Source organism: Centrocercus urophasianus, unplaced genomic scaffold (genome assembly GCF_019232065.1).
Source record: "Centrocercus urophasianus isolate 14NV4802_14NV808 unplaced genomic scaffold, USGS_Curo_1.0 seq_10, whole genome shotgun sequence".
Lineage (NCBI taxonomy): Eukaryota > Metazoa > Chordata > Aves > Galliformes > Phasianidae > Centrocercus > Centrocercus urophasianus.
In genome coordinates this window covers 47248143-47275589 of record NW_024884142.1, presented here as the reverse complement: position 1 = coordinate 47275589, position 27447 = coordinate 47248143, and the positions used below count along the sequence as shown (strand labels likewise).

Below are 27447 nucleotides of genomic sequence, written 5' to 3'. Positions count from 1 at the left end.
GGGCCAAGAGTAAAATCTCTGGTGAAAAAAGGAGTAAGAAAACTCTTCACCCATTATCTTTTCACCTATATTATGGGCATTTTTTTTTCTATCACATGTTTTGATCTCTGCACTTTCTCTCAATTCTTATTTTTTTTTAAATTGATTCTCTCCAATGAAAAAATTTCTAAAAAATTTCACTGCAAATGTTCTGCAATAAAATATGACTTTTGAGGCAGTCTGTTCAACATTTGCTTACAAATCTAACTAAAAACCAAAAACTCCTTAGAATGGGACTTGATACTATTGCGCCTTTGGCATTTACAAGTAAACCAACCACTTAGTATATGTCTTAGTTGTCTGCAAATCCAGGTACTGACCACCTCACACACATAAATTAGACTTGACAAGATAGGCCATTGATACATTTTGCTTCTTGTATCCTCTACACATGCTGAAATTCAAATAGTTGATGACCTATCCTGTATTCAGGGAAGCACAGCATGAAAGATTACGTTAGACTGTGTTCTTTGGAAGAGCTCCAGTACAATTCCCTTTGAGTAAAACCCTAATTCACAAACTGACCTAAGCTCAATTCTGAGATAAATCAGTGATTTTTATGACCTTCTGGTGTATCTAAGCTTATACTTGCTACTTTCAAAATGCACTATCATGAGAAAGCAGAGGTGAGAGTTCAGAGGCTCAACTTTTGGCCCAGTCTGTGATTCATGCTGGCTATGTGCAAGCTGTATGACAAGGCTGTTTCACAGCACTTGGATAAATATGTATGCCACAGTTACATACTGACTCCAAGCTAAAGGAAATGCAGTGGTAATTATCTACTCCTATAAGCTGGGTTCTATGGAAACATAATGCAGGCAATACAGGCTTGCTGTGGTCTAGCAGGTTCACCAGCCAGTAAGACTGCAGGAACTGAACTGCAGACAATGCTGCCAAGCCGACCTGCTTCTCAGCCTGGTTAGACCACAAAAATAACAAGAAAAGCTAAACATTGTACACAGAGAAGTCCTGTAGAACTCTGCCTATACACAGTCATAAAGTACTAGAAGTAAAACTTTATCTTTTCCATCAGCTGTATGTAAGCTTCAACAGGAAGAAAAAAGATTCCGTTATCAAGGAGAAAGTAAAGAATGAATGACCTTCAGACACAGGGTTTCTTCCAGCTCACTGAAGACTCCACCACTTCTCTGGGCAGTCTGTTCCAATGCCTGATTACTCTTTATGAGAAGAAATTTTTCCTAATATCCAGCCTGAACCTCTCCCGAGTGCAACTTAAGGCCATTACTTTCATCCTATTGCTGGTTACCTGAGAGAAGAGACTGACTTCCACCTCATCACAGCCTCCTTTCAGGTCAGTGTAGAGAGCAATAACATCTCCCCTGAGCCTTCTCTTCTCTGGGCTAAACAATCTCAGTTCCCTCAACTGCTCCTGTTAGACTTGTGCTCCAGACCCCTCACCAGCTTCACTGCCCTTCTCTGGACACACTCCAGGCTTTGCTGTCTTTCTTGCAGTGAGGGACACAAAACTGAACACAGCACTCAAGGTGCAGCCTCACCAGTGCCAAGTACAGGGGACGATCACCTCCCTGCTGGCTGTACTATTTCTGATACAAGCCAGGATCCACTGGCTCTCTTGGCCACCTGGGCACACTCCTGGTTTATGTTCAGCTAAGACCTCCAGATCATTTTCCTTCATGCAGCTTTCCAGCCACTCTGCCCTTAGTCGTTAGCACTGCATGGAGTTACTGTGACCAGAGTGCAGGATCTGGCACTGTTTCTTGTTGAAGCTCATATGATTATCTTCATTTGTATTTCTATTACAGCATTTGAGCAGTCTAACTGAAATCAGCAAATTTTCTCAGATTCAGCACATCATTGAACACTGCAGTTTTTGTCTCCTCTGCACTACATGAACAATCCAATTTGAGCCCAGAAAACAAATACATGCATATGTACAGAATCAGAACCAGTACCCTGAGGCCAAAAACCAAGTGCTAAGCTCAAGTCAACTGTGATCTTGCCTATTCTGCCACAGGAAGAAGTGATTTGTTTACAGACTTGTAAGTCTGGGGAGAAGCCTGTATGCTAACAGTCTGAGGTGAGCTTTCAGTACACGCTGCTTGATTCAAATTTGACCACACATCACCCTTTCCTTAGCTGGGTTTTATTGCAACATTTCTGGTTTTGCCACAATTAAAACAATTTCAGTAAAGTAACTATGCATTCTTTCCATGGGTTGAATAGGAAAAAAATAACAAAACGAAACAAAACAAAAAACCAAAACTCTCCTTAAAACAAGTTAACCACCAGGAGTTGCCCTATGACATTTACACCATTAACTGTGGATCTGTGTGAGGCTCGTTTGTTTGTTTGCAACTTAGTCAGCATCCTAGGGTCAGTTTCCAGCACACAGCCCTACACTAATATTTCAGAAGAGGAATAAATCACAAAAGCTTCCACGACTGGGTGGCTACAGTTTTTCTATGTAGAAGCTTACCAGGGACTTGGGCTTAATGCAAAAAGAACCTCCAGTATCTGTCTTGAAACAGATTCTGAAGCGTCAGTTTGCTATTCTGAATCAGAATGAAAAATGTTCATTTGGTATAGAAACATTAAAAAAAAAAAGTACACTTTGACAATATTATAACTCCAATAAAGATAGTATGATTTAAATACTTAAGTCAAAAAGAGTAACAACAACAAAAAGTTTTACTTTGCTAAGTATATTTCCAGAACATCATTTCAAAATCATCAACATTTGTTTTTGACACTTTTCAGACAAGAATGTAGCTGAACTCAACTCATTCCCACAGCATATATTCACTTTCTTTTCCAGTGGAATGCTTTTCAGTCAGGAATGGCTAAGTCACTTCTCTTAATGCCTGATGCACCCAACAACAGGGTGCAATCAACTTCAGTTTTACTGTAAATTTGAAGATCCCACAGCAAGAATATTACACAAAGTGCAGCCATTGGCTGAGAACTGTGCTGTTCCCACATGCTGGTGCCATACAGCTTTCAGGAGCAGACCCTATGTGGAACAGACCCAATGATCAACAATCTCCTGGGAGCTGGGGACAGGCTGAGGGAGCTGGGCTTGTTCAGCATGGAGAAAAGAAGGCTGCAGGGTGACCTCATTGCAGCCTTTCAGTACCTAAAGGGAGCCTACAGAGGGGAGGGGAATCAACTCTTTGAAAGGGTTGATATGTGTAGGACGAGGGGAAATGGTTTTAAGTTGAGGGAGGGGAGATTTAGGTTGGACATTAGGGAGAAATTCCTTACCCAGAGAGTGGTGAGGTGCTGGAACAGGCTGCCCAGAGAGGTTTGGATGCCCCATCCCTGGAGGTGTTCAAGGCCAAGCTGGATGGGGCCCTGGGCAGCCTGGTTTAGCATTAAACGTGGAGGTTGGTGGCCCTGCATGTGGCAGGGAGGTTGGAGATTCATGATCCTTGAGGTCCCTTCCATCCCTGGCCATTCTGTGATTCTGTGAGCTCACATGGAACCTTTTTATGTCTTCAGAAGAAAGTAACTCAGCTAGCTTGCTAAAAATTCTGTGCTAGTGCCAATGACACTGGGACAGTGATCTGCCCATGTCCTGCAGCTATGGGGTTGAAGCAGACACAGGGTAATGGGGAAGAGAGTCTAAGACTGCCAGGTGGGTCCTCGGAGACTGGGTATGTTGGAGCATGTTTCGAGTAACAGTATGGCTAGTACAAAGAAGGGCTTCTCAGAACATACACACAGCTGTGAGAGGTGGCAAAGTGTGGGAAAAGATATACCCTGCAAGTCAAGCAAGTGCTGGAATATGTTAGTGCTGCTGGGATTGAGCAACCCAGCTTGTTAGTATGCACAACCCAATATTGTCTGAATGGCTGGCAGTCTCTCCTGCTATGAGTAAGAAAGGTAAGCAGATCCCAGGAAGGCACAGGAAGGAAAATAATCTCAAAAACAAAGAGCGGAGCTATGCAAATATACAATATCCTCACCCTTTTGGACACTGAGGTTCAGTAATGTCCTCACACTCTTCTTCAACCCAGCTTGCCTCTCCTTAAAACAAATGAGTGCAATTTATTTTTCAAGACAGTAAATTACTTTATTGATCAATACAAGTTTTTTGCTTTATAAGATGTTTTTAAAAATACTGTGACCTTATTCCATTCAAACAAACAGAGGTACACAAGAGACACTACTGGAATTCACTGAGGGCATTTACCTTTGCATGCAGCTTGATAATTGACACAGCAATCATTATTTTCCACACAATCATCTGAGCAGGAGCAATGATACTCTGGTCGCCTCTTCTCTCCACACCTGAACTTATTACATGTCCATATATGAGCTACAAACAGATGACAGACAGTACAACAGTTAACACCCATGCAAGTGTCACATTAAAGTATTGAATGGTAAGTTCTCAAATGTGTACTCACAAAAAGAAAGTCCTGAGGTATTTGATGCATGAATACTAGCACAACCTTTGGCATTTTGGAAGATATTAACATCCATGGCTAAACAATTTGAATGCACAGACATCTGAAGATAATTATGCAGCATATGCTTAAAAATACCGCAGATCATGAAAGGTCAACAGAAAGTATCTACAGGTCTTCTTAAGTATGGTAATTTCTTTGGACTTAATCCAATAAACACATACTATAAACAAGCTCCCCAACAAGTGCATCAAGAAAATCCCTAACTTAGTTGTTAGACAGGCTCTCCCCTTTGCTTTAAAGAATTCTTTAAACTGGTGTTATTAAACAGAGAGGAGGGTAAGTCCCACACAAGTTTTCTAACATGCAAAAAGCTTTATGCAGAGGACCTCTGAACAATAATCAGTTGAAGCAAACAGCTGAATTCAGTTTAATCATTTGGTTCTAAAAAGTCAGCATTGGAATTTTAAATTTCAGGGTGAGACTATATTAACAAGTTCTACAAAGACTTTAAAGTTGGGCAAGATGAGAAATAAGTGGTAAGAATATCATATATCATGTATTAAGGTAAAACTACAAGTTCTATCTTTAGTGTTACTATCCAAAATATCATCTTACTCCATACAATTTCTCCATGGAACTTGTCGCACCTTTGCCTATCTGGCTTGCAGCTTTTGATAAATCATGACAACTTCCTGCTTTGAGACCATTTTCCAACACTGCAGCCTATTTTGTTGTCCCGCATTGTCCCAGAGGCCAGCATGATAACCTTGCTTCACACTGAAGCAGGGGAATAATAGGGCAGAGTGCTTGAGCAGCAAGGTATTGGATAGGAAAAGACCATTCACAGAGCAGCTCTGTCCTCCCCTTCTCATGTGGGTCGTAACTGACACAAAGACCCAATATACAGAATCCACAGGACAATGCATGCCACTGTTCTCTCACTCCCAAGCACAGAAAAGGCTGGCTGAGACCTTCAGCCACAGTTCTTGCTGTGCTTTTCAAGGCAGATTGCAGCAACACACTCTCACATTCTCTCTCCCATTAACCACATTCAAGCTTTACTGGTGTGTAGAACACATAGTCCTGAAGCTCCTTCCCCAGGAGCCCTTAGTAAAACCATTGCCAATAGAGTGAGTAGGAGGATGTGGGACTGCTGCAGCAGAGCCACCGCGCTCAGTCTTCCCTCTCTTGCCCCCTGAAAAGCATTTAAAGTTGAAGTAATGACCACCTGACCACAACAGAGCTCACATGTGCTGGCCCATATGAGAGCTTGCCTCCATAATTTTTTCCATCCTTACCTGGTTGTATGCATGTTTCCTGGTAGTCTAAGCAGCAGTTTCCAAGCTTAACACAATCTCTGTCACAACGACAGCTTCCAAAGGTCCTTTCAAAGCAACGACCTTTGCAGGTTTTTACTGTAATACAGAATAGTGTTAGTAATCAATATGCAAAAAAAAACTGATTTGCAGCATTAGCAGCACCTTATTTGGCCAGCGTTTTACTGTAAGCAGTAAATGAAGTGAATCCACAATTCTGTTTTTGACTTCTCAAAAATCTTGAAGTGTGTGGTATAAGGTAATAAAAAAAAAGGTAATAATTATGGTAAAACTCTAATAAAATGGGGAAAGTTAAACAGATTCTTAATAAGGTGCTAATATTATGCATCTTGGTTAAAAATCATTGCAGCACTGTTTGTTAAACATACTTCCAATTATTTTAGATTTGTAGCATGAATAAAATTGTTCTGAAGGAAAAGCTTGATTTCTTAAAATATTTAACCTTCTGTCTGAAGAAACTTCACCATCAAAAAGATGGTTTATTTTCAGGGAAGAAAACGGTCAAAAAATTTCACACAAAAAACATTTTCAGACTACAGTTCCAACCAATAAAAAAACCCAACCTTTTTATTTTCATAGTTGACAGGAAATGATGAAAAATAAATGTTCCCGGACAACGTGGAATATAAATTGTCGGTTTTTGAGTTTTGTTTTTGTTTGTGTGTTTTTTTGTTTTTTTTGTTGTTTTTTTTTTTAATAGGGAACTGAGAAAAGTCAGCCACATGACATGACCACAGATGCAGCTGGGATACATGGAAGCTGCCAGCTTAGATACTGAGCACAGGGATGAGTTTACTTTCCAAAGAAGTATACAGGTACTAAAGACACCTGATGTTTATTTCCCAGTATTTTCATACCACTCTAAATGAAACTATTTCAACCAATGCATCCAATGTTCTCCATGTAGCAAAAAAGGGTGGCATTCTGGTAATACTAAAATTAACTCACAGAAGAAGAAAAAAAGAAATTGCTAGAAAAGTTACTAATAAACAGCATAATAGTTACCATCTTTTGAACAGCTAGGCTTCAGGCCAAATATACATCCTAGGATTGTTGTTAGCACGCAGACACAGAGTATCTGTGGGACAGAAAGGAAAAGAGAGCAATTGTGAGTGACCACAGAATGGTTTAGAAAGCCTTCATTTTCTCTAGTAACACTACACAATTGTACTGAACGTGATCAACATGCTGATTAGGAGGCCGATTTCACCACTTGCACAAGCAGTTTTCACTCACAGCAGCAGTTACACTGACTTCAACTGACTACCTGTGCATGAAAGAAAATTCTCTAGACTGGGTTCTCTAAACTTTCTTATTAAGTTAGGTCAAGTAAATACTGTGATTTATTTCCCTCTCTCAAATGAAAAAAAGTTGCTTATGTTTAGACATGTATTCATTTTCTACAGAACTTTCTTTGTTCCACTTCTTCCTTCCTCCTGGACTGTTCTAAGAAAATGAAGTTATGCCTTTGACCACAGACTGCAAACAGAAGCCCTGGCCTTTAAGTGATACCTATAATTTTCCTAGGCAGGAAAACCTTTTCCCACTTCCTAGTATGTAGTTCAGTGTTGGTCTATACAATGGTAAGCAGCTGTGGGATGTCACCTTAGACCAACCACAGTGTCTTACACCGACCAGAAACTGTCGCCATGTTTACTTTGGATTCTCAATGCTTTAAGGCTGTTAAACAGGCACCATATTGCTCATACCCAGCACTTCAAGCAAGATCTAATGCTTACTTAAATAAAGGGATAGATTCCTTCTAACCTCACTATCCTCACTGGATTTATGAGAAGCAGCTGAAGGAGCTGGGATTGTTCAGTCTGGAGAAGAGGAGGCTCTGGGGAGACCTTATTGCTCTCTATAACTTCCTGAAGGGAGGTTGTAGTGAGCTGGGGATTGGCCTCTTCTGTCATGTATCTGATGATAGGACTGGAGGGAATGGCTTCAAGCTGCTCCAGGGGAGGTTTAGGCTGGACGTTAGGAAATACTACTTCTCTGAAAGAGTGGTCAGGCCCTGGAACAGGCTGCCCAGTGAGGTGGTGGAGTCACCGACCCTGGAGGTGTTCAAGAAAGGTGTTTGGTTCTTGTGTTGTAATATGGTTTATTTAATGAGTACTATTGGTGATAGGTGGATGGTTGGACTGCATGATCTTGTAGGTCTTTTCCAAACCTGGTGATCTTGTGATACTGCGATTCGTTTTTGAGGAACAGTGCACATATTATCACTACATCCATAGTAATTAGAAAGCCAGCAATGCACTCATGACTGCCATTCTATTCAAATGTAAATTGTAATACTGATGTTAGCTAAAAGTCCTGAAAGAGAAAGCAGTTTCAGAAAAATAATGCTTTCGTATTCAGAAGTGTTGAGGAAGATAATAGAGAATGTACATCTGGTCATTCTTTTCTGAGAAAAATGACTTTGAATCAAAAGTTAAATATTTTCAAACGCACTTCAGTAAAAGTTAAGTACTGCCCACATTAAGCATTTCTCTTTTTACCGCCTTCCCCATCAGCAACAACTGCTGAATCAGTTTTTTTAGTATAATACCTATAAATTATTCTGGACCTTGGAAACTTTCCATCTGAAATATCACCTAGACAAGTACACATACAGTGAGGTAGGTGGTGTGTCAGATGCTAGACTTCAAGGCTCAGGAAAATCACTGGGGAGAGCAAAACTTATTACTGTTCTTTTTATTTATACATTACTATTGGAAAATAGAAACTCTTGAATTCGGTTATAAAAAGTGAACCTGAGTCTACTTTATTTCAGGGTGATGATAGATTTATTGCTTTATGCCATGCTACTAAGCTCAAAGAGTAGAATGTCTGCTGATATGTAACCACAAGCAGGCATCAAACAAATAAAAACCACTCTATTCTGAGTGTAATCCTATTCCTGAGATTCTGGCACTGAGTGTTACAAAGCCCTGTTTTTGCACTGTGCTCCAAGATTCCAGTTTTCACTTCTGTGAATATAACTAATTTCAACAAGCAAAAGCATGGAAAGGATAATGTTTACTGGGACATACTAGTATCTTTTGGGTAGGAAAATGATAATGTTTCTGATAAAGTAGTGCAAGCCGTGTTTCCAGCAAGCAATACTACAGAAATCACTGAGCTTCACAGAACACAGCACACTACCAATGCTTTGCCTACTACAAATCTATTCTGCTCTCGAGTTTCTTGAAAAAAACAACAATCTCCAGGTCCTTACCTGGCATACTTTGTCCACCTGTAACTAAAGAAAAGCTGGGAACTATACTGTACTATAACAATGGATATTCAAGCCTTTATTTTCTTAACACTAGCCCTGAAAGAGCTTAGAATTTTGCAGTAAAATATATTTAAGACTATTTTTTGTTCCTTCAAAGCTTAATAAAGAAACTTCTTAGGGATGGTAGCTTAGAGCATTTGATGATATCCTGGGACAATCAAAGCTGACCAAGTACCCTATACTACATAATTATTTTGAATAAGATCTTTACCTTCAGTCTTTAGTCATTTCAATATTACCCACGCAAACGGCACAAGCATTCTGATGGAACAATGTGGAACAACTAAACCTGGCCAACAGCAGTAGCAGTCTTGCCTAAGCCCAGCAAGAGTTATTACAGTAACTCTTAACATGTTGTCTGTCAGTGAAAATGCTCTGAGATCATCAGCTCTGCAAACGACCAGAAATGACTGACTTTAAAGAAGACTGCCCAGGTACAAAAGGTTATCTCACTAATGCAGCCCTAAGGTGGACTAATTTACTTCACTTCTTGCTATCTGGGACTTCACTGCAGCAGGTAGCTTACTAATATTACCTGAACTATTTTGCATACACCTAGATCAGGTTTGGGATGCTGCATTCTGCTGTGTAAAGATTTTGTTTATTGCTGTTAAATACAGACAAGTAGCTGCACACATATAGTTCAAGGTTTACTAACAAGAACCTTGTTACAACCTTGCAGAAAGAATATGGGAATACAACACGTAATAGGAAGGCAAAGAACCAGACCTCATTACAGAAAAAAGCAGCACATGAACTTTTTATGATTTTTACTTTGAGAGATTGCTAGAACAAAATGTAAGGTTCTCAACCAACACAGTAACAACTGAAGAGAAGAAAATGTCCTGTTTTGTTTTGAAAATATTTTCTGAGAAAGTTTGTTTTGGAATCAAAAACATTGCCATCCAGGGATGAATCTCTGTCTATCACTGCTTCCTTTACGTGGGAGGAAGAAATAAAAGCTTTGCTTTGTAAACATTATAGTGGTTGGGAATAGGTAGTTGAGTATTTGGAAAACTGCAATCCTGAGAACATTTCAAAAGCCTTTTATTTTGAGCTGGGAAGATGGCAAGATGATAACATGGTTAGAGGGCAGGCTTATTTTCACCACTCATCTCTGTAGGGATAAAGTCAAAGAGAAATCCACCAGTGGTTTCAGTGAGCTGGTGGAAAGGCTTAAGAGCAGTGTGTAGATACCAAATGCCAAAGTGACTGATCAGCTAACTACAGGGCAGGTCCCAGTGATACACAGTGATACACAGGGAAACCTTTCACCGTTCCTTTGCCAAGGAAAATTAAAATATTATTCTGCCACAGTCCATTTCTCTTCACTTTTTACTATGCCTGTCCATCTCCCCTACTCTACCCTGTATTCATCCATTCTGTATTTCCTATGGCAAAAAATACATTGTCTTTTCCTTTAAGGCATAATCATTCTGGATTAAGTTTCTTCCTGTGCTGACTCTCCTCATTCTTTGTCTACCGTGTACTCAGCTGCTTTCTATCTTTCTTTTTTCATCCCTAGTGTTCTATGTCACTCCACAGTTTAAGGCGCATTAGTTAACTAACTGCTGTGCAATTAACAAAGAAACCATGCAAAACAGTGGATTTTCATTCTAACATCCATGATTGACTCCTGCAGTTGCTGTGTCACGTCTGCCCATGAAGTGAGAATGTCTAGACTGGGTTGGTAATGCCAGTATTACAAAAACATGTGGAATTTTCCAAAACCACTGGGATCTGCGAAGGGCTATGTTTTCACCATTTTATGCGCCTAAAATAATTACACATAGACACAGACTTTAACAGTGAAAGACTCTAGAGGAAGAATTTCATCTGAGAAGAAGATAGTAATAAATAATTAATTTCATGTAAGAGCATAATCACCTTCTGCCTTTATAAAGGGCGTATTAAAAGTACAGAAAACATACTGTACAGATTTAAAAAGAAAACAAAAACAACTTATCCACACATGCCAAAGGCAGCAGAACATTTGCTCATGTTTATAAAAGCTATTTTTAAGTAGGGATAACCCTCACCAACTCAGCTCTATACACAAACAGGAGGATATTTAATAAATTTTACTGAGCTGAAGTGAAACGGATACTTCATTCATACCAGCACAGCTATTAGGCTAAGTAAATCAGCAAAAAGAAGTTAGCAGTACTGAAACAAATGTGTTACACACGTCATGTTTCCTTCATTCACCTCTAATTCTCCAAATTAAATTTTTTTTATGATTTTCAAAGACTTGATTGTGTTGATCCACATTCCTTGTCTGGAGTCCACAAGGGGAAAGGGAGTTGCTAAGACTCTGAGATCTTGGTTGTCTTGAAACATTGAAGGTGACTGAATTAGCCTGAAGTCTACAGAGGCAAAAGATAGAGATCATTGGTTTTCTTCTCAAAGAAGGATGCAGAAGGCCTACTCATGTTGTTTCTATGAAATGCTTTCAGACATTGTATGCTATTGCAGCCATAGCCTAAGGTCATTCAAGGGACAAGAATGTTTTAAAGGTAGCTTGAGCCAATGCAAGGTGCTACAAAAAGCCTTCAAGAAGCTAACCAAAGAGCTACAACTCTAAATACCTCACAAAACTCTTAAAGTGTCTAGCTTTAACAAGAGAAAAAAAGATAAAATAGAATCAGTAGCTGCCAACACATTAATAAAAGCAAAAGTAGAGAAGAAAATATGGTGTTCTGCCGGTCACACTCTTCCTCTTCCAAAAATCTCTTTTCAAGAATAAATCTAAAGTTATTATTTATAGTACTTTCATAAGATTAGTAACAAGAGTGTTGCTTTTATTGAGTGCTGATAATACTATTGAATTTACTGAGTAAGCCACTTCCATTTTTCACCTGCAGATGTTGCTACTGCCACCATTCAGCAATTTTAGGCTGAACGGGAAGACACAGTAACCTTACAGAGTCAGTGAATAAATTCTGTAAAATGGACCATAAGGAGTATCAAAAAAATTGTGATCCACAAAGGGGAACAGGAATAAGACAAACAGGGTATCAGAGTGACTCACTATGACACTTTACTAATCTTGCTGTTAACCGTTTACAGGCACACTTTTAGCCCTGGCTCCTGCGGCTTTTTTCCGAAGTGAAGAGCTGATAGAGAGGCTGTTATTTACCTCTGTATTCCTTGAATACAGCTCCTCAAAATACAAAAGGCAGACTATCAAAAGATCCTCACTTTACAACTTGGAAACTGTATTTCAGCCAGAAGAGCAGTTGAGCACCGTCCCATTTGATCCTGATAGAGAGGAGTACAATGGAAGACCAACAATATTTTTATTTAGATCAACTTGCCTACATGCCTTTAGAGAGCTGAACTGGGACAAGGTGCATCTGAATTTTTTCAATACTGTAAATATTACTTTTTTTTTCATTAATTCTCTCTTGTCCCCAGCCTTCTTATGCAATGCTGAATAGTTAAACAATAGCCAAAAGCCCTTCCTTATTCTGCTCAATGGAATGTGTTCTCCATCACACTGCATTTACAACAATATCCACCACTGTCATATAAACACTTTTATGGCATTGACCTGTGCAACATCTGTACAGGAAAGGAAAGTTTATTTAGGGCGGTTTTTTGTTTTGTTTTTTTTTTTCAGTGCAAGAAGTGTATTTTTACTTTGCTTCAATTACTTTCCCCTGTTATTTTCAAAATTCCAAGACATTATAAAATAACTTGTTTGAAAATGACGTGTTTGATGACGGTGATATGAAACACTGACAAATCCCATTAGAGCATTCTTTAAAATTAGTATTTATTCAGTTCCTATTGTGTGTTCACAGTGATGTTTACCAATACATTATTTTCCAGCACTACCCTGGAGCAAGAAACTTTTCAAACTTTCCATGATTTCATACCTTTACCTTGTTTCACTCCTCCTTTCAGCTGACATCAACATTCAATGGTAAGTCAGGTCAGAATAATTCAATCATTGTATATTTCTACTGATATTAATGAAAGAATGCCAAGAAAAAGTTTTTAAGAGTAGAGGCTTGGTGGAAGCCTTGCATAATTTTGTATCTTTGACTTCGCCTGAAATTGAAGCCAGCTTGTCCGTAGCAGGTAGGCAATTACTGCAAAATTAAAGAAAGGAAATGAAAATCCTAAGACGGTCCGAATGTTCAAGAACCTCTGAGCACACATAATACTAATCATGGCCCCACTCCTTTGTGCAATCTGACCAGACCAAATGGCTGATCCAGGCACACCAGTCTAATTTATTGGCAGATAGTCTAAACTTAAATTCCTAGGCACAGCATGGGTATTTTCAACCACACAGTCAGCCATCAACATTAACAAAAACATGCAAGCCCCACAGCTGGATGTACTTGATTTGATTCCAAGCTCTGCACTGCAACTGTAGCCAGGGAAACCAGCAGCACTCATATACTGCACTCAGGAGTTCAACTGAAAACCTCCACCATAGTTTTAATCCTTCAGCTCAATTACATAAGGGAGGAGAGCATTTTGCAGCCTGTCCTAAATGGCACCTAAGCTGGTAGCAGTGCCTAACCTACCAAGCTCAAAATGAACTCAAGTACACTAAGAAAAGTGGCAAATCACACCTGACTACAGCCTATCCCCACATTAAGTGACTCTCAGGTCATGCGAGAGCTCTGCAACAATGCAAATATATTCCTGACGTGGAAGGGACTCATAAGGATTATCAAGTCCAACTCCACACAGCACCACCCAAAATTCAAATGGTACATCTGAAAAACGTTGTCCAAACACTCCTTGAATTCTGGCAGCTTGGAGCTGTGACCTCTGTCCTGCAGAGCCAGTGCCAGTGCCAAAGGTGAAGAACCTTGCACCAGGCTCCAACTTGACCCTCCCCTGACCCAGATCCATGCCATTCCCTTGTGTCCTGTCACTGTCACCAGAGAGTAGAGATCAGCACCTAGCCCTGAAGAATTATAGGCTGCCATGAGGCTTCCCCTTATCCTCCTCTGCTCTGGGCTGCACAAACTAAGGGTCCTCAGGTGTTGCTCATACATCTTGACCTCTAGGCTCTCCATCATCTTCATAGCCCTCCTTTGGATGCCCTGTAATAGTTTTATGTCCTTATATTGTAGCACCCAAACCTTCGCTCAGTACTTGAAGTGAGGCCACACAGCACAGAGCAGAGTGGGATAATTCCTCCCCTTGTGCAGTGGCAGCACTGAGCCTGATGGTCCCCAGGGAATGGCTGGCCCCTTGGCTGCCAGGACACACTGCTGACTCAGACTCAACTTGCCATCAACCAGCACTCTCATGTCACTTTCTGTGATACTGCTCTCCAGCCTCTCATCCCCAAGTCTGTACATGTATCCAGGGCTGTCCTGTCTCATGCGCAGAATCCAGCACTTGCTCATGTTAAAACTCATACCGTTGCCCCGCCCTCCAATTTATCAAGATCTCTCTTTGAGGGATTCAACAGCTCCTCCCAACTTACTGCTGTCCACAAACTTAACTTAGTATACCTTCAAGTCCTGTATCCAAGACATTCATGAAAATACTAAAGAGACATGGCCCTAAAACTGAATCTTATGGAATCCCACTGGTGACTGATCTGCAGCCTGACATAACCCCATTTACTAAAATCCTTAGCACTCAACCCACCAGCCAGATCTTCAGCCACGACACTGTATTTCTCTCTAACGGCATACTGGACATTTTGTCCAGAACAATACTGTGAGATACAGCATCAAACGCTTTGCTGAAATCCAAAATGACATCAACTGGCTTTCCTTGGTCAACTAGGTGGGTAACCTTGTCATAAAAGTTAATTAAGTTTGCCAGCTACGCTCATTAAACAGGACTTACACCTCATAAACCCAAGTTGGCTGTGACCAATGACTGCACTGCCTTTCAAATGTTTTTCAGTAATTCCCAGAAGAATCTTCCTCATAATTCTACCAGGCACTGAAGGGAGATCAACCTGTCTGTAGTTAACCAGAGTGTTCTTTCTTGCCTTTCTTGAAAACTGGAACAATGTTTGCTAGCTTCCAGTCAACTTGGTCCTCTCTAGACTCCCAGGGTCATTGAAATTCATCAAGAGGTCTCACAATGATACAAGCCAGCTCTCTGAGTATGCTGGAACAAAATCCATTGAGACTCTGTATGGGAAGTACTGAGTCATGGCCTGAACCTCTGATTGATCACCTGAGGTGAGCAATGAGTCAGCCATGGGAGCACAGGTGAAGGCAATTCACCTGTACTGCTGGAAGGGGTGGAGCTTGGTTTCACCCCCCCCTAGACCCACTTAAGAGCTGACTACCACTGGGGAAGGCTCTCTTCTGGAGATCCACTCCACTGGAGTTTCCTAAGCCAGCCCAGGATAAGGGTAAGCATCCCTATCTTTTTTGTTTTCTGCTTTGGTGTAATGACTACACAGCCAAGCTCTCTGCTATACTATAACATCTGTACATTCATTGATTGTACAGACTGTTAAGCATATATGCATCCACTTGAAGCAGCAAGTGCCACCAAATTTAGGGCTGGCTGGGAATTTATTGTTACTGCAGTCAAAATCCTCCAAGCCCAAGATAGAGATGAAGAAGGTGTTAAACATCTCTGCTGCCTCTGCATCCCTATCTGTGATGTGACCATTCTCATCAAGTAAGAGACCCATGTTATCTCTGGTCCTCATTTTGTTGTTAACATATTGTTCCCCACATTAAGGGCCAGCTTCAACTCTAAGTTTTGGCCAAACAAATTTTATTCTTACAGTGACAAACATCATCGCAGTAGCCTTCCTATGTCACCTAACCTCACTTCCAGCAGCCATACATTTTCTGCCTAACCTCTGATCAGGATTCCTGCACAGGCAAGCCACCTGTGTTGACTTCCAATGTTTTGGAATCGCCTGTCCCCTGTGCTCTTAAGAGGCGGTACTGGTACAAAAAAAGCCACCAGTACTGATGGATTCTAATGCCTTCAAAAGCAGTTTCCCAGTGAATTCTGCTAACTAATTTCCTGAACAGCTCTTCTAGAGTTAAGAGTCTCTCCTGCTTACAGCAGCGGCAAATGCTGACAAGAAAAGATCTGCATCAGGCTAAGCACCCCAATTGCTAAGGGGTTTATGATTCAAATCTTAAACGCTAACCTTCATGTAAAAAGCAACAAACAACTGGAACCAGATTTATGGAATCATAAGGCTAAACGAGAGGGACCTCAAAGATGTTTTTAGTCCAATCACCAAAGCAGGTTTAAAACAAAATTCCGGCCATGCTGCTGAAGGCTACATGCAGTTGAGTTTCAAACCCCTTCAAGAGAAACCGTTCAGCCTTCTTGGGCAATGTGTTCAAATACTGAATTGTCTTCCCAGGGTGCTGTTTTTTTCCTCCCTTATACTCAATATGAGAACCTCTACTGCTTCAAATTAAATTGTTGTCTCATGTCTCCACTTGTACATCCATACAGGTACAAGGTTCATCTTCTTGAAAACACCCTTAGAGGTAGGGGAAGGCTGCTATCATGGGCAGGATCTGAGCCTCATCCAAGCCCATCTAGGCTGAACCAGCCCAGCTCCCTTGGCTTCTCCACATTAGTGAGGAGCTTCTGTCCTTGACCACCTTGGTGTCCCTCCATTGATCACAATCCCGTTTAGATTGATCTTTTCTGTACCAGAGAACTCAAAACCTGATATTTCAAATGGGATCTAATAAGTGTTGAGTATAGAGAAAGAAAAAAAACTCCTCTTGATTTGTCAGCACGTGGACTTAATTTTCACTGCTAGAAAGCTGAGAACGGTGCAGAGATTCCCAGGGACGCCATCTTATCGTGGTATCATTCGCTGTCTTCAATCTAAAGGTGAAAACAAAGTTTTGTCCCACCCAGTAATTTAGCTTAATCCTCAGGTTGATAAAAAGTTCACTCAGTAACAACAAGGGAAAGTAACCAAGCCTACAGCTGTGCAACTATATATTCTTTACCATTCCTCATAGTATCTGCATTTGGTCAGTAGTTAACTGAAAAACACAAAGCAGATTCTGGGAGTACATACCAGAGTCACAGTGTCTTAATTTGGTAACTAGATTGTTTAAATTCACACAGTGTTGCACAAACTTTACCTGTTCTCCCTATGAATGGAAGAAGGCAACTGAATAAAAATTTTTTAAAAGGCAGAATACAATTGTTTTTCACAGGTACATAAAATACTAACTAGTATACTTCAGTATAAAATACTAAATTAAGAAAACTTGGACTGGCCTTTTAGAAGAAAGCAGAAGAAAAAAAAAAAATGACACAAGGCTTGCAAAATACTTTTATTTTTAAGAGTATTCCTACAATATTTTTTAAAGCCTCACAGTTTACTATCTTAAGTACTTCAAAATGCTTCAGGAAGTCTCTATAAGAATCATACACTTTCAATGTTTCCGTTCCAAGTCTGAAATATTTTGGTTTGGTTTTTTTTCCCCCCCAATCAGAAATTGTTGATCTGTGATCTTCTAATGCAAGTGTCACTCATAAATGACTTTTCCAGCTCTGACAAAGAAAAAGTCTGAAACTGTGAACATGAAAAAAACGTTGTTACTTTTTTTCCCCCTCAACATTTCAGCTTTTAAACACATGGAAAATTTTAGTAAAATGAATGAATCAGACAAAACCCAATGAGATTTCCTGGCCAACCTGAATTGAAAACATTAAACCTAAGGAAGAATTAAATTGCTCTTGAAAGGCAGCCAGCTGGTCAGTCATGTAAAAGCAGCAGATGAGCCTGGAGAGAACATGAACAGCACATTCAGCTTTGAAGTAAAGGTAAAAACATAGAAGAAGTAAATGGAAAAATGTGCTAGGAGATTACATAAATAAAGAGATCATCTCCCAAGACTGCTGAGTGCTGGATGTTTGCACTCAGTTGCTCTTCAGGAATAATGATGGGTTAATAAATCCCTGCAGGTCTGTCCCACTATCCAGGAAATCCTGCCCATGCATAGCACCAGAAAAGCAACACGTGATGTGAACTTCTACTGCTGAGCTAAAATTGTGCCTGCCACAACAAAAGCTGCTAAAAGCGGAGGTGATTCTATACCACTTCCTCATCTACCCACATCCTCCCTCACCCAGTGTTTGCTGGTTCACAGTTCATTCAGTTCACAATAGCTGAGTACCACCATGAGACATGGAGAGGCTCCTGAAACCACCCACAAGTCAGTTCTACATGACAGCCTTCTGCATATGGTGACTTCACAGCTTTTCTCTAATGGGATAAGATCACCTCATCAGCAGAAGCTGACAACACAGAAGTTGCATTCAAGTCGTACAGACATCTTTGGATGGCAAACACATGCACAGAAATAGGGGAATATAAGCAAGTCCATGCTTTCCAGAAATTATTTTTTTCCAAACAAGCAGACAACAAAAAATGAAAAACAAAAAACAAATACCACCACACCCAGAAACTTACCTGAAATCACATTTTCCCATCTACCCTAATAAAAGTAACAACAGCACATGCAACAAGGATAAAGGCAGGTGTAAGAAGTTACCCTGTGCTTACTTCGGGCAACATCACTTTTATTGTTTCCCACTGCACAATCAGGATCACTAAGCAAGTAAGTCAACTCCTTTTTATTTTTACCAGTCAAGTTTTCTACCATTCTGACTTCCTACCGTGATGTTTAAGCTAAGTATACCCTTATTTTACTCAGGCCAATATTATCTAGTATCTGTAAGTTTTTCAAACGTTGCCTAAATACTCTAAATTATTGCTGTTTGCACTAACTACAAACAGTGCTACACAGTTGTTCACTGCTTTTTGCTTGCTTCTGTATAGATGACATATATTTAATTTGAAAACTTTAAGTCAGCACAGGATGAATGCCTTGCCAGTTCTTGGAGAACTACTGTGGTCTGAAAAATAAGGATGTGATTCAGAAGTGCACATAAGTGCATGTGAAAGTTTAAGCTTGTGCTTAACTCCAGTTCTGAAGTGATTATTTCTATTTGAATAGCATATGATTTTTCACTATCACAACCCATTTTGATGGTGAAAAGAGCCCATTTTTTTTTTCAGCCATCTGCTGCAATGCCTTATTTTGGGACATCCTGTCCTTCCCAGAAGAGAACAAAGTTATGAAATAAGCTGTAGCCCATTACCTTTAAGAATGCTTTTCATCAGTATAATTGCCAGGAGGGAAAAAAAAAAAAAAAAAAAAAAAAAACAACACAAACCAACAATCCTCTACACATAAACAATCAAAGAACTTATGGAAATTGAGTATGTTTTGTAGTGTTCTAACAAACATGTAAATGCAATTCACAACCTATTATGTTAGCAAATATACTCAGTGTGCAGTTGCCAGTGTGATGGTTACTGTTTCAGATGAACTGACCAAGTGATGCTAAACCTGGAAAGGTAACTTGATTTGAAAGTGTACTGCTTATGGATATACCACACAATAAAAGCTGCTGCAGTTCCACAGAAGCTTCCTTCCAAGAAGGCCACAGTTTAAGCTTGATAATGACTTCAGCCTCGTAATGATCACTCCGGGCAGTCTGGACAGTCTTATTTTCACATCTCTACAGGAAGGATAATTATAATACAGTTGCGTGGCTAAAACTGGAAGCTGACCTACCTGCTAAGAATGGCTTTGGACACAGGTCCTCCGAACCAGGACTGAAAGCGGCTCCAAGGCACGCTCGGAGGCAAACTTTCAAAGCACAGCGTTTCAAATGCAGCACAAAGCCAACTTTTAATCCTTCCTCTGTCCTCCCGAAATCTTTTACGAATTTCCAGTCCTATCTCCTCGTTTGAATACGTTTACTTTCCCCTACATCTAGTTAGAACCGCACGAAGAACACTGGATAATCGCTAAAACTAGGAAAGAATCCAGGCGATTCAAGCGCGAGCGTCGCCAAGAGACGAAAAGGAAACGACAAGCCGAGAGCCGCCCCGGCTCCGCCAGGTAGGCTGCTGCCGGTAGCTGCTAAGCACGCCACCGCAAGCGCCGCACTGCCGCCTGAGGACGAGGCGACCCCGCAGCGCCCCTGTTGCTCTGGCAGAGCCCAGCCGAGGGCTTCCCAGGGGGCGCCGAGGGCTTCCCAGGGGGCGCCGAGGGCCCCGCGAGGACGAGCCTCTCCCGACCCTCAGGGTGGACAGCCGGGACTGCCCGCCCGCCCGCGTAGCGCCGCGGTGCTGCCCGCCGGGCCCGCCCGGCCCTTACCAGGGAAAGCACTTTGTAGGTGTTGGGGTCCTTGCTTTTGCCGCCCGGAGCTTTCTCCGGCTCCTCGGCCACCTCCAGGGCCGGCAGCATTGGCACGGCCGCAGCCTGCAGCTCGCCATCGGCCGCCCCTCTCCCGCCGAGGCCCTCCTGACGGCCGTTGCCCGCCGCCTTCTCTCCGTTGCCCTGCATGCCGCCCGCCGCTCTGCCCTCCGCCGTCCCGGCCCCCGTTATTAATAGCGCGGCGGCCCGGCCCGACCGGCCCCGCCCCTGCTGGAGCGCGGCCGCCGGCAGCCCCCACTCCCACGCTGGCGGGGCCGAGCAGGGCCGGGGCCTCAAGCCCCGGGTACGGCCCCGTTGCCCGCCCTCGGCCTGCAGGCACGGCCCATCCGCACCTGTGCTGGTGAACCTGCAGCTTGGGTGGCTGCGGGTGTGAGGCGCCGTCACCGCGAGCACAAAACAGGAGCTGGCAGGCAGTGTTTGCGGGGCAGGGTGGAGAATGTCGCTTCTCGCTCGAGGCAACTTGGGGTTAGCTGTCTCAGCAGGCCGGGACAGCGTTAGTGCAGTACCTGTGTATGTACCTCCTAGGTACCCTTCTGTCCACACCCTTCTATTTCTTGTGTTTAGATCTACTCATCCATGGTCTGACCTCTCCCTGCCTATTCTCACTAGCTCAGCCCTACTGTTTGATAAGGGAGAGGTGCGCTGTTAGCTTTTTTAATGACCCTACTTGACAGCTTGCTCCAGGATTATACATCTGGCTGTTTGTTATCAGTTCCACATGGACTATGAGTCTACCAGTTGCCTGAAAGGTTCAGAGAATGCTTTGTTGGTCATTTCTCCAAGAAACATGGAAGTCTTCAGTAACATCAATAGTTGGAAAGCCTCCTTGTGCTTAAAATTGCTAAAAGTTAGCAGCTTAGCATAGGAGGACCTGGATGTGTGAGGTGGACATCAAGCTGAATAGGAGCCAGCAATGTTCCTTTGCTATGAAGAAAGCTAGTGGTATCGTGGGCTGTGTCAAGGCAATGGGGAAGGTCCCCTCTACCCAGCACCTGTGAGGTCACACCAGTAGGTCCTATGCTGTGATCCCCCACACAAGAGATGTAGGCATACTGGAACAGACACAGACTTCTGAGAAGGGCCATGAAGATACAGAAGAGATTGGAGCACCTCTCCTGTGAGGAGAGGCAGAAAGATTTGGGACTGTTCAGCCTGGAGCTAAACTGGGATTCAGGAATGATTTCATTAACATTTATGAATATCTGAAGAATGGGTGCAAAAGAGACAGAACCACTCTTACGATTCTTTTCATTTATTTCCAGTGGGCCCTTAGAAACAAAATGAAACAGAGGAAGTTCCCACTGAAAATCAAGCAGCACTTCTGTGTTGTGTAGATGATGGAGCACTGACACAGGTTGTCCAGGGAAGCTGTGGTGTCTCCTCCACAGAGATCTTCAGAAGCTGCCTGGACAGTCCTTTGAGTGTCCCCGCACAGGCAAGGGTTTGAGCAGATGGACACTGAAGACACCTCAGCCATCCTATGAAAAAACTCGTTTTCCATCATTACTTACATTTTATGTATAGATATATATATTGAAATTAGACTGTCTTTCATTCTAAGGTGGTGATGGCTTTGAAATACAAGGACTTAAGAAGTCTGTAGCAGATTTTCATGCGATTTTGTTCCCTTCCAAAATATTACTACTCTGTTTTCTATTTCAGCTGAGTCTCATAATCAAACGGCCACTACAGTCTCCAGGATAAACAAAAATTCTAAAGACTTAGCATTTATTTAACATTTATAGAATTACTGCTACTACAGCTCCCAGCACATTAAAGATCTGGGCAAGGGTGACTGTCATCACCTTCTGAGTCACATTCTAGCCTGTTTTGACTGCACAGGTGTCATCTTGAGCATTTCTGCACTAATGATTCACATAGTGACAGAGAAAAGGAAAAAGCAGATGGGGCTGTGGCTATCAAACTCTTGAGTCTACAATAAGATCTCCTTTATTCCATTAATCCAGCATTTCAATCTGTGAAACTAAATAACTGATACATTTTTAAGGACTTTGACATCTAATAAAAAAAATGTAAATTTGAGATTGTCTGCTAACTTTAAAAGACTCATAAAAACTAAAATAGCAGAAATAGCAGTTTTATTCATTGAATCTGGTTTTAATAACTAGTGCAACAAAAGACAGTTACAACCTCCCTTTTTTTTTTCCTGTAAAAATTAAAAGATATTGCAGTCACATGGTTTTCAGTTAAAATCTTCTTTTTCTTTCCATTTCCAAACACTCTGGCAGGATTTTTTTTTTTTTTTTTTTTTTTCCCCAGTATGTCTGGACAATTAAAAGTTCTTAGCTAATTTTAAAGAACTAAAAATTCATTTTTCATCATTTTTTGTGTATTTTTCTGATAGCTTTTAAGAGTAAGTCAAGTAGAAATCTTTCTTGTACTGTGTAAGTCATCAACTCAAAAGTTCCAGCAACACATGTTGTGCACTGGTGATTCAATGGAAATGACAAATAATTACATCACAGACAAAAATGTGTCCCTTTTCTCCATCTGAAGAAGGGCTTTACTGCAGTTGCAGCTAACTCTCAAATCATTCATTGAGTAGCAATCCACTGACAGCTGTTTTTCTATGTACAAATATTTGTGAAACACCCCCAATTTTATCATTTCTTTCTATGTCAATATAAACAGTTAAGGTACTTCAGGCTAGGCATGGAAAATAATTACCCTGTGTAGAAAACAATTAACCCACCTGTGAGAAGAATGCTCATTTCAGATGACTGGCAGTGTGTCTAAGGTACACTATACAAGAATGGAAAGGAAAACCAAATACGATTAAGTTCTGAAATCACATGGGAAGCCTTTTCTGATGAATACTAGGAGACAAGATGGAACGTTTCAAATGCTAAGCCTTCAGGAATCTACAGTTACTTCACTGCTTCAGAAGGAGATTGTGAAATACTGGTCAATACAGTTTTAATAAATATTTGACAAAGTATATAACTGTAAAATTAATTAATTTCAATTGTTACTAAAATTGCAAATCCGAATTCCAAAAGACTTGGCTATGGCTTTTTCAGCAGACACAGAAAGCTTCAGTGGGAGCCCAGATTCCCAGCAGCCAGCGCAAGCGTTGAGCAATTCATCTTCTCAACAAATGTAAGGGGAAAACCTCTTAAAATCAGCCATAGAATCATAGAATCACCAAGGTTGCAAAAGATCTCCAAGATCATCTAGTCCAACTGTCCACCTACCACCAATATTTCCACACTAAGCCACATCTGTTAGTACAACATCTAAATGTTTCTTGAACAGTTCTAGGGAGGATTACTCAACCACATCCCTGGACAACCCATTCCAGTGCTTCACTATTCTTTTGGAGAAAAAATTTTTCCTAATACCCAACTTGAACCTTTCCTGACTCAACTTGAGCCCATTGCCTCTAGTCCTATCATTAGTAACGCTAGAGAAGAAGCTGACCTCCCTTCAAGTAGTTGTAAAGAGCCTTGTGTTTCCAGGCCTCATCCATAAAGTAAGTCATCAGAGCATGACAATTTTAATTTTTTCTCCAACCACGAACTGCATCAGGGAAGAAAAGCAAACACAAACAATGCAGTGAGAGGGAAAGGCAAACACGGGAGTTCTACACGCTGCTATGTACCTGTGTTCATGACATTTGCTGCTTGCATTTTTTATCTGGATGGGGTTGACAGCAGATGCCTCTTCGAAAGGCTGCAGCAAACACCAGGTACCCATAAATCTCAGCCTGACCCCATTTTGTAAGCAGGCTGTAGCACAAAGGACATGCAGCTGGGTGCCAAGGTGCGCATGGGGCACCTCATTACAAAAGCAGATTTCACCTGGGCTCCAGCCAGGGCATAGGGACCCTTCCTGCGCTCTCAGTAGGCCACAGGTTTAGCCTGTGGGCAAAGCAGTACCACGATAGCTGCCCATGATAATCAGTTCTGTGCTGGCCTGGTCTTGACACTTACATTATAGCACAGAGATCCTCCCAGTGGGTGGTCGCAACCGTGAGCTTCTTGTTGCTTTATCTAATCCTCAGAAAAATTTCTGTAGCTGCAAAAAAGACCAGAAACTCCAGACCAAGGACTTGCTTGTTAAAGATTGTTATGTCTCAATGTAATGCTGGACTCTGCCCTTATGCGTGCTACTGAAGCTGTGTTTCTCAGCTCCCCCTATAAGAACTTCTCTGGCATTCTTGTATGAGAGCTGCACTGTAAACTGTTCTGAGAAGCAACAAGCAAGCAAATCAAACTTACACAGTTTCTGAGTTATCATTCTTGAGAGTTTAATTTAGTGCTCAAAGGTCACCAACTTTACAAAAAAAAAAAAAAAAAAAAAAAAGAAGAAGAAATCCCTAGTAAAGATAAATGAAACAGGAGCTTTCTTTTATTGTATCAGGCAGCAATGATTCAGATGAAATCAGAAATCCCACAGCATTCCCACAGAAATCCCACTCATCAAGCCATGTAGACTGTTCTGTGTTTTTCAGATTTCATCTGTAAAAACCAGCATGAACTTTGGCTGAGCAAAGACACAATTTCATGTAAAATTTCAGGATTCAAATTGTAAGTCTCAGAATCTGAATTTTCTATCATGATATCTCTTTAATGGGATTTTTTAAAAAATAGGATAATTCAGCTTTTTATAAGTGCTTATTTCAAAAACTGTTAATTTTGCTCTTTAAAATGTCTCTTTTTTGATAAGTACAAAAATAATTTTTGCAAATAACTGCCCACTTTTTTGGCTGTTTTACTGCTATTCAAGGAAAATAAAATCTAAAGATAATAAACTCATCACTAGTATTTTCTATAACACTGAAGAACTGGATAATCCTACCCATTTTTAGTCTTAATTTGGCATAGATTATTACAAATTTAATAACTGTTAATCCAACAGCTGTTATTGAAGGCAACAACACAAGCAAACAATGGAAAGTCTATATTGTAGCCATTGTATTTGCTTTGCAGCAATTGTGTGTCTAAGCAACGTAAAAATGTTGATTTTAGAAAAAAGTGGCTAAAAACCTTTACACTGTATAATCCTGACACTGACAATACGTAGACAGACCTTGATGGGATGCACCAGTTACTACCTATGAAAATATCCAGAAGATGTTTGAATACTTTAACGTTACCCAGGCAAAAATTAATTGCAAGGTAGTTATGCTGTTATTCTCAGACTAATCTCACCAGCAAGAATGGTCTTACAGTTGCCAACCACGGCTAGGAGGTCTGCATATGCAAGTATATCACCAGGAAGAACAAATTTGTGCATATATGGGAAAAATTGCAAGAAGTTTACAAACTGGAAGGGAAAAAAAAACAATACTGTATACTGGAGTAATTAGTCCAGCAGTTTCCTGAAGACCTGCTGGTTTAATTCAGGGCTTCTTCTAGTGAAAGCAGTGTTTATGAATCTGGGGTGTGTAGAGCTTTGATTGTTTGGCAGTGACTCTCAGCAGTAGTGTAGGTACAACAGCAGCCACTGCAACTAGCTGGGAATTTAAGGAAAACAGAAGATTCTTTCACAAGTTAAATGTTGTGTAACTACTAAAAATATATAAATAATTACAAGCAGAACTTCTGTTCCCTTTCATGTTATTCTACGCATGATATAGACAAGCTACAAACGTCTTTCAGTTTTCTGCCTAAAAACCAATATCTTTTAAGATATCTAGAAAATCAGTGAATCAGGAGACCACGTATAGAAAGGTCACTGTGAAATCTCAATGACATTTTCTCCTTTGAATATGTCAAATGTATCCTTAGGGCCCAGCTGCGTGACTCAAAATCGCATTGAGAAATCCCTTTATACAAGAGAAGGCTCCAGGGGGACCTCATTGTGGTACTTGAAGGGAATGTGTATAAAGGAGGGGCAGTAGCTGTTTGCATGGGTGGATAACTGATAGGATAAGCGGAAATAGTTTTAGACTAAGACAGAAGAGGTTTAGGTTAGATATTAGGAGGAAGTTTTTTACACAGAGGGTGGTAACACACTGGAACGGGGTTCCCAAGGAGGTTGTGGATGCCCCATCCCTGGAAGCACTCAAGGCCAGGGTGGATGTGTCTCTGGGCGGCCTGCTCTGGCGATTGGTGACTCTGCCTACAGCACGGGGTTGAAACTAGATGATTTTTGAGGTCTTTTTCAACCCAGGCCACTGTATGATTTGATTATCTCATTGATATTTGATAGCTCAAAGTGAACAGCAAAACACAATACAAACAGGAGAGGGAAAAATAAATAAACTGCTTTCAAAACAGATGCACAAGTGGAGGCAGAGATTTGAAAAAGTGCCTAAGGAATTTAGGAATGCGCACCCTGCATCTCCAGGAAGATTTGTATTCCTAAATCACTTTGAAATCCAGCATTACTTCATGCTAAGAGCACAACAACTGTATTAAGTCAGCTTAAACAGCAGTCAGAGATCTGCAGCTGAGGAGAATTTTGAGCCAGTGGAAAGTTCTCCTCCTAAATACTATTTAAAAATGCTTTTTCATCATGTCTAGCCACTTTCTAAACACATGCAAACATGTAACACATACTCCATTTTGCAGTAAGAAGTTTTACTGTTTCAGTTTTGAAGAAAAACTCAATTTGTTGTTTATTGTCATCATGCGAAATTATGTAGTCTAATGTAATTTCACAAAATTCTATGCCCTGTGGAGTAACGTTATGATTCAGGTGCTGCATTTCTGCTTTTCAGCAGCTATGCTACAGTCATTGGCATTCATAAGCCTTTTACTGGAAGCAAGTGCGTGGAATGCAAAGTTTGCAATTCACTGCTGGAACAGCATCTGTTTTATATGGACAACAAGTGCCATCAAAACACGACTGGAAAATTATCTTTCAGAAAGTACACAGAAAGACATTTTAAGACACGCAATGCTGAATTATCATGGAAAAAAAAAAAAAAGGAGAAAAAACACAACAAAATGCAGAAAACTTTTTGTGACTTTCACAATGCAAGTTGTCTCAGCGCTTAATGGCCTACAAATGACTCAGGAACTTGGTGCGCACTTAAGGAAACATCTGGTATTGTAAAATACAATGTTACATAAAAACCTCACAAACAATTTAAAGAGCACCTGTAAATATAATGAGAGAAGTAACCATTTGTTACAGTAACCATTTGTTACAGTTACTTGTTTAAGGGGAAAAAAAGAAAAAAGAAAAAG

General features: G+C 40.9%; 1 protein-coding gene and 2 long non-coding RNA genes across 4 annotated transcripts in view; 1 reads left to right on the top strand and 2 right to left on the bottom strand.

Annotated features, from left to right (window-relative positions):
- Positions 1 to 20416, bottom strand: part of ENPP1 (ectonucleotide pyrophosphatase/phosphodiesterase 1) — a 51987-nt gene extending 31571 nt beyond the window's left edge. The window contains exons 1-5 of the mRNA XM_042812716.1: positions 20228 to 20416; positions 6776 to 6848; positions 5732 to 5848; positions 4214 to 4339; positions 3987 to 4047 (exon numbers count right to left, since the gene is read on the bottom strand). Coding sequence (XP_042668650.1) covers positions 3987 to 4047; positions 4214 to 4339; positions 5732 to 5848; positions 6776 to 6848; positions 20228 to 20416 — 566 coding nt within the window. The remainder of the gene's footprint in view (positions 1 to 3986; positions 4048 to 4213; positions 4340 to 5731; positions 5849 to 6775; positions 6849 to 20227) is intronic.
- LOC122157229 lies at positions 18286 to 23246 on the top strand. 2 transcript variants are annotated; one of them, XR_006167808.1, is made up of 3 exons: positions 18286 to 18616; positions 19387 to 19969; positions 21550 to 23246. It is a non-coding gene; the product is annotated as an uncharacterized LOC122157229 (long non-coding RNA). The 2 variants fall into 2 exon arrangements; XR_006167807.1 differs by lacking the exon at positions 18286 to 18616 and having other exon boundaries at positions 19235 to 19969.
- On the bottom strand, positions 21533 to 24438 carry LOC122157224. Its single transcript, XR_006167806.1, has 3 exons — positions 24241 to 24438; positions 23001 to 23050; positions 21533 to 21765 (listed from the first exon to the last, which is right to left on the bottom strand). It is a non-coding gene; the product is annotated as an uncharacterized LOC122157224 (long non-coding RNA).
- Positions 24439 to 27447: the final 3009 nt, after the last annotated feature.